This window comes from Pygoscelis adeliae, unplaced genomic scaffold (genome assembly GCF_000699105.1).
Source record: "Pygoscelis adeliae isolate BGI_AS28 unplaced genomic scaffold, ASM69910v1 Scaffold74, whole genome shotgun sequence".
NCBI classification, from domain to species: Eukaryota; Metazoa; Chordata; class Aves; order Sphenisciformes; family Spheniscidae; genus Pygoscelis; species Pygoscelis adeliae.
Window position 1 is genome coordinate 2,736,283 of NW_008824665.1, and position 13,825 is coordinate 2,750,107.

A 13,825-nucleotide genomic window follows, 5' to 3' on the forward strand; every position below is an offset into this window, starting at 1 on the left:
TATCATATTCCCTCTCCACCTTTTTTCCAAATCATCCAGCAAACCCCGAATGTAACATCTTGAGCCTGTTCTCATTCTTTGAGGCAGAACCTGTGGCAGGAGAACTAAGAAAGGGTAGACCAGTGTGGGTTTGCCACTAACCCAAACCAGTAGCCCATTCATCCTCTGAGGGAGGAAAGATTTTTTCTCGCTGCCAGGTAAACGAGATAGTCTGCCCATTGAAGTGGAAACAGTGTATGCTGCAGAACTAAAGATAGCAGGTTCTGACTGTGTTGATAATTTGAGGCAAGGTAAAGGGCTGTTACAGTTGCACAGAATAAAATTTAGTTTTCCTTAGCTTAAAGAAAAAGAAAACTAGACCTTTATTTACCAGAAATGTGTTACAAATAACATTATTTAAATTGCCAAGACAGCAAGACAGCTACCAAGAAATGTCACGTTGACACTTAACCTGTGCAAACCTACATTTTGCCTTTTTGTGCATTTGCATAATAACAATCTTCAATGAGATCACATGCTGTTCTATTCCATAGGCTTCCTGCCTCATTTGCACAGTAGAGGGCAAAATTAAGTGATATAAGCAACTACAAAGCTAGTATTTCCTGATTTTAAGTACTTAACTTTACAAAAATAACATTATTTCCTGACTTCTTTTCTGTGTTATAGTATAGTATAATCAAATCTTCTGCTTTTTAGTAATTTTATGCTCAAAGCAATAGCAATGATCAGTGCTCAGCACTCTTACAGTTAATATTGTTTCCTATTGCACATCTGGATTTAATGACTTTCATTTTGTTTAATTTCCCTGTTTAGTGTCAGAACTGTGTGTGCCACATGCAGTTTCAAGTGACCAGCTATCTTCAGAAAACCTCAGTGCAGCTGTGGGACAAAAGATCAGCTCCCCCAACAGGATTTTCTCAGATGAACATAATTATGCTACTATTGTTATTGGTTTCCCAGACCTCTTGGTAAATACTCAGCATTATTATACAATGAAGTAATATGATCTCATTTATTCTGTAACCAGTTAAGTACCTGTTTACCGAATGATATGGAAAAAGAAGGGAATGACAGTAAATGACAAATCCATGTAGTGTACACCATTTGGTAGCGTAGTCTAATCTAGAAGGATTTCAGCGGACTTTGAAATAATTGATTAAATATAAGCACTGAGGAAAAGGGTATCAGTATCATTTTGGAGTGTTCAGCATGAACTTTTTGCTCAGTATGCAGCAGCTAGCAAGACTAGATTTAAGAAAAAGAAAAAAGATACAGAAAATGGTAGCAAAACTGTATGGCCCTTTCACTATTTAATAATGTAGTTAAGTGTAAATACTGCATGTAATTTTGCTCACTCCTGTGATGCAATTAGAAAAGGACCAGAAAGGAAAGTGAAACTTAACAGTGTAATGACTAAGGCTGTTGCAAGGATTGGAGGTAAACACAGGGCAACTAAAAGCAGTATGTTTAATTCTTTGGATTTATTTATATTTACTACCTATTGGTACATAAAAAGGGTGATGCTTATGGAATAAATAATTCTATGTCATGTTTACGTAATAAATTGGGGCAAATTAGAAAATTTCACTGTTAACAGACATGAATTTTGGGAAAGCCAAATGACTGAAGACAATACTCTGAAATCCAAAATGATTCAAAAATATGTTTTTGTCAATAAGACATTCCCTGTCTTTGCAATTACTTTTGAGTTTTACTTGATTTGGATTTTTATTACCAGATTGATTATACTAGCTTTTCATATTATTTATAATAGATGTGAGTTTATTGCTGGAAAAGGGAGGTAGTCTAGAGGAGGGAGTACTAAAGATGCTACACACGTCAATACCAACACTGGTGATGAAGCATTTTGCACTCCCTGACTTAGACTGAGGCCCTGTCTTTCCTTATACACAGTTTTAAATGTCCATGTGAATGTCGAAGAGGGAGCGGTAAAGGTGAATGTGAGGGTGGTGGGACAAAACTTCAGATTCAGTGTTTAGTGTTAATAGTGTAGGTGTTTAGTATGAACAAGGCATCTAAGCTCTTACTCATAGTAGCAATGTTCAGCTGACCAAACGTAGAGGCCTTCTTCAAAATGAGATGATTTATTCTCTAGGCTCTACTGACTATAGTGGGAGATGAAGCACCTGGCTCACATGTGAACACCTACATTTATGTCTCTGAACCTGGAGCCAAATCCCAGCCTTAATGCCTAGCTTTGAATTCACTACTGAAATATCTGTTTGCATTTATCTACATTAGTGGAAACTTAGATTATGGTAACAGTTTGTTACATAGTTTGATTCCAGATTAGGTTATTTCAATGCTTTCTGTTCCTGATTCAACATGAAAAAAATTGTTGATTCAACTTCAGATCTTCAGAGAGTCTCAATTCCTAAAACTTGTGTAGGTGGTCTGTTGTTTTTCACTCCTATAGGAGTTTTTAATGACAAAATAATCCAGGTCTTTTCCTTGTCATGTGGTGACATGAGAGGTAACCACAGTAGCCACATTTGATTTGAAATTAGATAAGAAGTGGAACTTACCAAGAAACATTTGTTGTTAGGCTCAGTAAGAGTAACGTTTTGTTCAGTAGACTCCTTCTCTCTTGCAGTCTCCTAGTGAAGTGTATAGCTGGAAAAGAAACTCCTCTCTGAGTGGCAAACGTGCTTCTCCTTCTGATCCATTTTATTACGGAGCCCGGAGGAAAACAGGAGCTGCAAAACAAACCAATTGTGTAACTTTATTGGCTTCTAATCAAATAGTCAGAATTTTAGCACCTGGAGATGTGCCTTTGAAAGACATTTACCCAAAAGGTAAGAGGTTCATATACTTGTGCTGCAACAACTGTACACGCTTGTTTTTGTTTTATAAACTGCAATCACTCATCAATTTTTCCAAAATGTTTTTAAAGAATCACAAAGCAAGCATTTGAGGAGGAATGAGGGTGGTTGCACTCGTTTTTAAAATTATTTGGATCTTATTAACGTGCTGAATTATACTTCTGAGGAATTAACAGGCTACCTAAACTGTGAATATCCCAGTAGATGGGATCTCCCCCTGTCCACACAGGAAACCAGCTACAGGAACATGATCATTCCAGTTCAGCAATCGGCCTTCACCAGTAATTCCAACCTCTGCTCAGTGCCACACAGACATGCAGTGATAAGACAAACCTGTTGTCCGTCTAGGTCAGTATTCTGTCTCCAGCAGGGCCAATAGGAGACGTTATTTCAGGAATGCATGTGAGCCTGGCCACTTCTGTGTCTTTCCCTTCATACTTCCTCAACATTTGCAGTTGTTTTGCTAGGGATGTTGCAGGGGACATCCCTGCCTCAGTCTTGAAATCTCCTTTTATGGACCTGTTGCCCACAAGTTTGTCTGGTCCCTCCCTGAACTTGTGTGTCTCCACAGCAAGCTCACAAGTTCACTACTCTCTCTGATCAACTGATCTCCTACCAGGTTTATCAAGTGCCCCTCGTTCTAGCATTGCAGGGTTCGGTGCATAACAGTTCTGCATTCACCTTAACCATCACCTTCATGACTTTGTAAACTTCAGTCCCATCTGCCTTCTCTCCAGACTGAAGAGACCCAGGCTTTTTAGTTCTCCTCTTGTCCAAGAGAATGTTGCATGAGCAACATTCACATACAGCAAAACCATCCTCCACTTGTACTCTATTAAAGCAGGTATAGACTACAGACCTTCAGACTTTTTTGTGCTGCCATGCCAAGCTTTCTGTTATTGTTGTATCTTTAGCCTCTTCAGCCAATAACTAAAAATATACCAATTAGTGCTAAATAACAGCATTTGTGAGTTTTGCATTAATTACCTCTAGAAATCTCCAAGGAAAGGTCACTATCAAAAGGGAAAACCCCCAAAATATTTGTACATGGCAGAGTGGCAGGTTTTTGGAATTCATCAGCACAAGAAGCTATTCCTGATTTGTTCTGTATGTGAACTCTCTGTCCCAGAATATATGCTTTATTCCAAATTAACTCCCCTTTACAAAATAAGTTGTCTAATAAGTCTGTCCTCATTTAATGCAGATTAACTTCCCTGTGTAGAGAAATCCTTTTATTTATTACTAAAAGGATAAAACATTTACTTGACTAAAGAAGCAAAGTCAAGGATATAAACAGGGTAAAAAACTGAAGTTACCTACATTTGTAAAGAAAAGATGAGCTTTTAAAAAGATTAAACTTTAAAACATAGTTAGAGTTAGCATGATGATCTTGGAACTAATTATACCACTTCAGGCTGTAATCCTCTCATACTTTATAAACTGCTAAAGGGCCAGACTGGGTCATTTTTTTTAGGCCTTCACGGTAAAAAAAAAAAAATCTGACTCTGAAGTGGATGGTATAAAAATTCAGAAGGTAAGTCTTCTGAGTTTTTGTTAAAATTAGTTTATTAATTTGGGAGTGAGGGAGGGACACAGTGCTTCCAAATGATACCTAAAATTGAGATCTTGACAGTTATTTCTAAAAGTCTCTTAAGTTGCTGTGGTATATAACACTTTATAATGCTAGATTAATATAATTAAAACCCAGGGGATATTCTTCATGAATCCTGGATACCAGTGACCTGAGCAACTTATCTGTCTGAGAATTGGCTTCTCTCTGACCGATCAATTTAATTTATATCTGTTGTTATAGCTGAACAAGATACTAACTTTTTTTTTCCTCAACTATGGTGAAATATATTCATGAATAGTGATTGATAGCTTTAAATTTGTAGAAAATTTTATGAGGTATAGTTTGTACAGTACTTTATAGCCATTTAAGCTGAAAGACTTAAGGCCTTCTTGAAGATCATTATCATTGATTTTTCTTTTCTAAATGACATTTTAATTTATGAATTACCAAAATTGACCTTAACTGAATCATGTTTAATAGGACCTTAGTGATACAATTAAATTGGACTTGAGCAAGACTCTAGGTTTTCTATTCCATAGCCTTTTTCAGGACTTCAGACGTTTCCATTTATCACTTAATGGTCAGTTTTTCTAGTGGAGGAGGAGCTATGAGTGGAGTCCTACAGAGACCTGTGCTACTCAGCATGGTCATGAAAAAATGGAAAAATGAATGAACAGTGAGGTGACAGTGTTTGCTGATGATACTGGTTATTATTCACGGTAGAAAGGATTCACCATGGGGGATTACAGAAGGACTACAATGCTGGTTGCAATAGAAATGGCACGTGAAATTCAGTATAGATAAATATAATGTACATGAAGGAAGAAAGAAAGAGTCCTAATTCTAGATCTAAAATGATGGGGCTGATCAGTACATCTAAGGAGCATTCTTTTGGTGTTATGATAGATAGTTTCATTAAAATATCAGTTCAAAACTCAGTAGCAGTCAAAAAAAGCAAATAAAATGTTAAGAATTACTAGGGAAGAAACAGAGAAAAAACAGATAACATCTTTGTGCTGTTGTGTAAATCCATGTGTCCTTAACACTGTGTAGTTTTCGTTTCAAGGTGGGAGAAGACTGAACCGGGATAAGTTCAGAAAAGGGCAACAAGGATGAGCAAGATTACATTGGCCAAATCTCCTGCACGTGGAGACAAGATCAGGAAAGGGACATATGGTGGAGTTCTACAAGAACATGTTTGGCATGGAGATGTGGAAAAGCAATTTTACAGTCGGTACCAGAGTTAGGGGGCAGCTAATGAAGCTAGTAGGAACTTCATCAAAACAAACAAAAGGAGGTGGTTCTTCACAGAGCAGGGAACCAACCTGTGAAACTGCTTCCCAAAGGATGTTGTGAATGCTGAAACATGGATCCAAAGGAAAACTGGACAAACTCATGGAAAGTATATAGACATATATGGACATATAAATATAATAAATACGTATTAACTAATATATATTAAATAATAATAATACATTACTAATAATATATAATAAATATATAGACATAAAAACATAGGCACCACATCCAGCTTAAGAAGCCCCTAGATTGGAACTGGTTGGTGACTTGAGGAAAATACCATGTATGCTTGTCTATCTTTACACTTTTCAAGCATCTGACTACTCTTGGAGACAGGATACTAGATTAGAGGGACCTAGTATTGCCATTGTTATGGCATGAATCCAAAATCTTTCCAAGTGAAAAAGGGAAGACAGAAGAAGAGAGACATGCATTCATGTACTCACTTCAAAAGTGAGATTATAAGGTACTAGTCCTTACTACGCCCATTTGAGATCCAGTATTTGCAACCCTCTCTGCTGGGCTATTGTTTCTTCTGGAGTTTGCCCTTCAATCTCACTAATTGACAGAATATTTAATTTAATGCACATTTAACTGCTACCAGTAGCTGCTTAACGGTCTTGGTCCCTTGGAGATTCAATGTTGCTTATTCCTGATCGTGCTGCATAATTCATGGGGGCTTTTGGACGTTTGGTGATTCGTCTGTGCTGTTGTTTCTGCAATGAAAACCTGTAGTTACTTACCCACAAAAGTTGTATAAGGCTTCATTCATAAGTCTTTGTATCCTTTCCTGGGAGAGGGTATAGTGAAGCAAAGGCATCCTATTACAGAAAATTGAGTATGTGGCAGTCCCTTGAAGTTCTTGCACTAATGTCTTATGTTGCCTTTGAGAAGTTGTTTTATATTTTTGCTTCAGTTTGCATATCTATCAGGCTTTCTCTCTCATCTTCGTGGACAACTGGTCAGTTCTGGCACACAGCCTTCCATTTCTATTAATTATTCAAAGTACTCAGCCAAACTGTAGCATGCTCCAGAATGTATTACCAAAACTGTTCCAGGAACGACAAGCAAAGAAATAATTTCCTTTATGTTTTATTGGAACTGTAAACCAGGGTAATAGTTACATTTGAAAAGAAACTATAACAAGTAATAATTTCCCCAAAGACTGCCAAATAGATGTATGGCCACAAAATATAAACTCAGACAGGAGATCATGGCAGAATCCAGCAAATAAGTATTAATGTTTATTCTAAAAACAAGGCTATAGAAATGAGGGCTATTTGAGAGCAAATATTTACTTGGATTCTCAACACTTTCTATATATGAATATAAAGTAACAGTCTAATACTGAGTGCGTATCTCTATTAGTGTGACAGTAACTGGAACAACATGTAGTGTAACACACAGTTACAGGAATAACCTCAACACATCATCTGGTCCACCTATTTATATAGGGACAGGATGACACATTTTTAGACTCTTCTTAACTGATATTCGTCAAACAATTGGCCTATTGCAATGCTTCGCTCTCCTTGTGTAAGAAAAACTTTTCCTAGTATCCAGGTTTTTTTGCCTTAAACAAAACTGAATGCTTCATGTCAACTCCATTCAGTCAGGATAATTTTGGTCTCTTTATAAGGATCTTTTTGATATTATGGGATATATGTTTTTCAAAAAAAAGTCTCTTTTTAGACCAAAAAAAAAAAAAGTTAATTCCTTACATTTGTCCTTGTAGCACATCTATTCTAATCCCTTTGACACCCCCAGGACTATCTCATGTGTCTATGTTTTCCTTGAAGTTTGATGTCTAGAGCTGCGTATAGCTATTCTTCTCTGTTGGGCTTCAGCAAAAGAGGAACACGCTGCACTTGTTTAGGTCTGATGTTCATCGTAAGATCCTTGACTGCAGGTCTGGGGCCTGGCCAGTTGTTCCTGTGTTGCATTTAAATATTTGATTACCTTTTCTTCAGCTTCCTACTCTGCAATCCTTTGTCTTTTTATAATTTAATTGGGTTGATTTGTGTTCTTTCTCTAATTTATTAACTTAATTTTTAATTTTTATCCCACAGTTCTACCCCTTCCAGTTCAGTATCAGCTCTATGTTCTAGATCTTCGTCAGAATTTTTAATGTGTATCTTATTCTCCATTACTACTGAAAGAGATAGCACATTTTAAAACAGAAACAAAATCTAGGCAAAATAAAAAGTGCTCTGTGGCCCATAAACCTGCATTTTTCCAGACTACTTCTTCCTATTTCCAATGTGTTTGATATTTCCATTTTTATGAAGATGGGTAAAGTCAACAGATGTGCTACTGTAGATATGCATACTACAGATATGTAGATACAGTAGATATTCATGAAGTGCTGCTGTGGCTTATTCTTTATACTCATTTCAATGTTAGATCCCCTTATACTGCTGATCTTACTGGTCTTTTCTGTGTGTGCTGTATGCAAGCATCAACACTTCTGCAGGTAACGTCAGGCTCTCCATTTCAAGGAGGTGAAAGAAATGTTGTTTCAGAAGGAAATCTAGACTTGCTTTCATCTTGTGACAATGATATTTTGTGCCCATACTATGCAATGTAATTCAGTCTTCTGTTTTCTTTTCTGAAAAACTTAAGTTCCTCAATTTATTCCAGGCAGATGAAAACCAGCTCCTAACTGGAAGCCAATTTTGAGCTCAGGCAGAGTGTACTCGTACATTGGCAAAAGCCAGTGTAGGCACACACACACACACACATTTATTTGTGAGGGAGGGACCATAGTATTAGCTATATTCATTAAACTGTCTATAAACAGAATATTAAATGCCTGATAGTCTAGGGCTATTTACTATGAAGTTATAAAATCTTTGGTGGGAAACTACCTGCAAAAAGAGTGGTTCAATTTAAGGCAACAACATTTAGGTTAATATTATTGGAAATTTTCAAGTGGGAATCATAAGCACAATGTTGTGAAACATTCCTCAATATGCTTTTAAAGTCAGATATACAGCTGACATTATCTTCAGTGGCAGATAAAAGCAGTGAGTTAGGGACTGCATTAATGTCTGATTAGTGCTTTTGCGAGTAGGGCTATATTTGTGTGTAATTTTGACATTTGCTATACAAATGCATTGTTCTTTTATATTTGTGCCTGGTTGCTCACTATCATAATAGTAAAACAATTCTGTATTTGCAAGATATACTCCTGTGTTGAATGTGAAAGCTTATCATTTTCTGACAGGTACTGTGTAATGAAATGTTTAAATTTAATCTACTAAATGCAAATGCAATAACCAGTTAATCATGCAGCAGGAAAATAACTTGTTTGTTTATTTTCAGATGTCACTCCTCCACAAGCTGCTGGATACTTGGAAGTAACAGATCTTAACTCAAAGAAAATCAAATACATTGCTATTCCTAGGTAACTGATTTTATTAATTAGAGCAGCCTCTGTCTTACAGGAAGAGCAAAGAGAATTTAGTGTGTATTATTACTTCAGGATAAGCAAATATTTCTTCTGATGTGGAAAGTAAGAATATTTCATACTTAGTGTGTAAAATTCTTCAACTGTTGTAGCATATTTTTGTCAACATTTTTTATCTGTTTACTAGGTGATACCAATGAAAATGTAGCAATTAATTAGTAAATATGAAAGGTAGCTTTACCTTCTGATTTTCATTCCCTTTGCTCTTTCCCCCTCTTCACCCACTTTATCCTCTACCTCTTTCATTTTGTTTTGCTATCTTTATTTTCTTTTCCTTTCTCTCTATCTTTAGGGTCTAACCAAGATAGGCAGAATGATCCAGTTCTAGGTGTTAGGAAACCAAGAATCTAGTTCTGGTCCAACATAAAGTTCATCTTGAAAATAACTTGAGCTTCTCTATGTTTTGGTTCTCCCTTTGGAAAATATACATTCCCTCACAAGTATCTTGCATGATACACAAGTATCTTGTATGATACGTTAAAATGGCCAGACTATGTCGCTTCTGCATGGTTTTAACATCTATCTCTCACCATTGTAGAGCATATTTGCAAGTATTTTATGATATAAACATATATTTTGGTTACAAATCGTTATTTTCCACTGCAATGATAATAAAGTTTTTTGTTTTAAATAGCAGTCTCTCAACTTCGCATGTTTAAATAGCACATGTATGAAACTCACACATCAGGAATTTTATACTTCTTTTTTTTTAATTCTATCCATTTGATGTTGGTTTTGACAATATTAATGAATTCTCATTTAAATTAATTCTGCTTCATTAATAATCTGTGGAATTTTTGAATTAATAGAGAGTTAATTTTGGACTGTTCACCATTTTATAATTGATCCATTGGCCTACGTCTTACACAGTCATTCAAAAATATAAGGCATTAACATAGAAATAGTAGTGAATCACACTTTATTTTACACTAGGATTTTATAAGAAATTACAAAAATTACAAAGCCAAACTTCAACATCATGACCCTTAACCTAATATGAAGATTTAAGCTATTTATGGCAAATCTGAGTGGAAGTACAGATTTTAAAATGTACTCCATTAAGAACTGATAAATAAAGTGACTTTTCATATATATGAATAGTTCTATGCTAAAATTTAACAAGCGTTCCTCCTTCTGGCATAGTTAGCCTGGTCAAATGCTAAGATAACTCTTCTTCAGTTGAATTAGTACATGGTGATTTCAGTCTTAGGTAGAAAAGTATGTGTCACTGCTTCTTTTATCTTCGAAGATTATTAATTGTGGTATTAGTGCATGTTGCCAAGTCATTATGCATGTCATTACTGAAAAAAGGCAAAGAATCTTTCCTACTTTATCTAAATTTCCCTTCATATTATGTAGCTATTAGGCCCTCTGTTTCAGCAGTAAATTTTTGTCTGCAAGTTGACTGTTTAAAACGGTGCTGAGATTCTCTGTGTATAAAGCTGTGCCATCTTTAAATGAGTGTTAAAGTCTTCATTTTTTATTAAAGCACTAGAGAAAGGTGTTACTTTAAGTTGATGGAAAGGGATTTTCCTCAGTGCCCAGGTCATGTTCTCTCCTATTTCTTTCATAGTTTTGTATTTTTCTATAACGTATTTTTAAATTCTTTATAGTTTTTTGTAAAGACTGATTTTCTTCAGATAGATGAGATATAGCAGTGGGTTAGGCAACACATTCCCTTTCAGCCTGGTCTTTTATACTGCTTCTTATACTGACAAGTACCTTTCGATCATATCCACTTTCAGTAGGTGGAATGTTTCAGATGAAATAGTGGGTCTGCAGGGCTTAGTTATAGTCTCTCATGGAATGAGGATGTAATTTCATTTAATTGTCACCTTAACTACAGAAATACTTATGCTTTTTTTAATTGCAGCTTCAAGAAAAATCCCATTAATTATTGTTTTTCAGATCACAATCTCTCTCTCCATATACATCTTGGCTCTCTAAGATCTCGGACGCCGATGCCCTGTTGGCACCACTGGGCAAAGTAGGTTTGGTTAGTGTGGACATGGGAGGCGGTGTGAGGCTTTGGGAGACCGGGCTGGACAGCCTCCAGCAGTCGCTGCAGGACTGGAGGAACATGATTGGCCAAGAAGATGGTCGTCCTGTGCAGGTAGGATTTCACAAAGTTGAAGTGAAAAACATTTAACAAAATGAGTTGCAAATGAGCTTTCAGCTGGGAGAGGGGTCGAGGGAGAGCTGTGTTGAAAAACACTGTGAAGTAGAAATACGCCTGCAAGAAAAATTGAATAGACGTCTTCACTGAAAAAAAAGACACAATAGCTTAATTAAAAAGCTTATTTGTGACCCCTGTAATTATGGTTACTGACAGTCTCTTTGTCTTGCAGTGTTTGTATTTTTGCCAAATTCCAGTACATTTAAATGCAAATCAATTCTTTATCTCCTGCTGATTTTTAACTGCAACTTTCAACATGTAGAATAATGAAATTAATTTTTAAGGAAAGCATACACTTTTCCAGAGTTCAGATACTTGGAAAAAATTATTATGTTTGGACTTTATAAAAGAAACTTGAAACCTAGGTGGAAGATGCCTTGAGTTCACAGTAGTGCCTTTGGCTAATTTTGAAAATTCTCCCAGCTGAGCAGAGTTACAAGGGTCTCCATACAGCCATGTTCTCATGTGGAATGTTTAGGTAGATGTTGAAAATATACAGCATACACATGAATGCTATGTGTAGGTGTGTATACACAAGTGTTAATGTACTGGCTAATATGTATGATCACCATTGCAACACAGAGGGAAAATTCAGGACCGTTCAACTGCATCTTTAATTTCTGTTAGTGACTGGAGAAGTTATCCCTTTACTTCGAAGAACTAGAGTGTGCTTTAGGAGGATTTTTCCACTTTTGACTAGGAAGATCCTGTCTCTATCTACCGTTGCAATTATTTCTGTTTCATGAATTTCTGTAACCAATTTCACAGTACATTAGAATGGGAAAACAGGATGAGTCTTTTCTAAATTAGATCTTTCTATATTTTTGTTTACAACGTGTCTGGGTATCTCAAGTGTGAATGAGATTTATTAGGCCAGAAACATAGCTCTTCTTTCACTTTCTTTTCCCACTCTGAGCTCTCTTTCTACAAGATGTTCTGCAGTTACAAAAACTTGTGCAAGAACTGACATGTTCTTGTTACCGGACCTCAGCAAATGCCTTTCATAAAAGTCATGAGAAAAGGAAACTGTTACCCACTAGCACGTTTGTGTGGATGCTTGTTGCTTTACCAGTGCCATTTTTATTACCACTGCAGTAGCACTAGCACCATCTTATGGTCAGATATAGTCGGTTTACACCAGCCCAATTTGATCTACTGATCAAGTTGATCAGTAGAAATGAAAAGAGCCAGGAGGAACAGTTAGAGTTTTACTTGTTTTAATAGTTGTTTTTCTTTTTTTTTTTTATAACTTGTAGTTTTATTCAACAGTATTACTGTACTGTCAATCATAGTCAACTAAATATTAGAGAATACTGGCTTGGAAAGTACACATCATCAGAAAATTTTAACTCATTTAACTAGTAATGCCAAGTAACCACTTTAAAAAAAAGACTAAGAAGTTTTCCTGCAGTCACAAACCAGTTTTCCAGATCTGTTATATAATTTCTCTCTCCTGACAGCCTGCCTCTCTAAGTAGGCACATGCCAGGGTAAAGTTGTCTGAGAGTATCTTTCTTCTTTCCTCTGTCAACACAGTATATAGCTCAAGTCAGTGGTTTGTCAGAACTCAAAATGGCATACTGTCTGATTTGAGCTAAAGGGCTGAAACAAAGCCTCCTGTGTGATCTTCAGACTTGCATGATTATCACTAACTTCTGTTTCTCTGCTTTACACAGTTTGCTTTAAATGGAAGGACAATGAGGCCTAAGAAACTTTATTTACAAAGGCATTACAGAGCAATAAGCAAGAAATTAAATCTTTTATTTTATTTGTATATATCTCCAATAAGATAATAGATATGTAGTTGCTGTGTAAAGTCTATACTTTGCTATTTGGAGATGAAGGCCTTCACCTTTCCTATTTAACTCAGTTTTTCAATGGACATAGACATAAAAGCAGTACTTTATTAAGGCATTCATTTCTGGAAATGAAAGGATCCTGTTAGCTTGAAAACCTATTCATGTAGATTCCCTGTGTAAGGTAAACATAGCAAGAACTCCAGTGTTTCCTGTTCTAGAGGCAATTACTTTGCTAAGAAAGCTGCAGCTAAATATTTCCTGATACCTGTTTTTATAGAATTGGAGATATTTTGCAGCCACGTGTTGATCTGTTCATTCAAGTGTATGAAAATCACCTTCTTTTGTATAATGTTTCATGCTCATGTTAAGCATCTTGGAGTCTAATGAGGCATCTCTAATTCCTTGACTAAACACATCATTCCCAATCATCTTGTAGCAGAAGCTCATGTAAGAAAATCGTCAGTGTTCCACATATCACTAGAATTCATTCTCTACCCACCCCCAATTTCCCCTTCCCTAAAAGCTGCCGTTGATGCAGCCCACAAAGCTACTACAGGCTTAACAAAGGTTATTAGCCCTTCATGGTGGTGTTCTTAGACCAACATGAGACCTGTCTAGGTGGTTGGGAACGACTGTTCTGCAAAACAACACAGAATCTCTCTGAAGC

General features: G+C 36.2%; 1 protein-coding gene across 2 annotated transcripts in view; it reads left to right on the plus strand.

The window, feature by feature from the left end:
* The window catches only part of VWA8 (von Willebrand factor A domain containing 8), a 201,097-nt gene that overhangs the window by 139,287 nt on the left and 47,985 nt on the right, over positions 1-13,825 (plus strand). For both annotated transcript variants that reach the window (XM_009322841.1, XM_009322840.1), the window contains 4 exons: positions 814-968; positions 2,615-2,816; positions 9,040-9,121; positions 11,093-11,297. In XM_009322841.1, the coding sequence (XP_009321116.1) occupies positions 814-968; positions 2,615-2,816; positions 9,040-9,121; positions 11,093-11,297 (644 nt within the window). The remainder of the gene's footprint in view (positions 1-813; positions 969-2,614; positions 2,817-9,039; positions 9,122-11,092; positions 11,298-13,825) is intronic.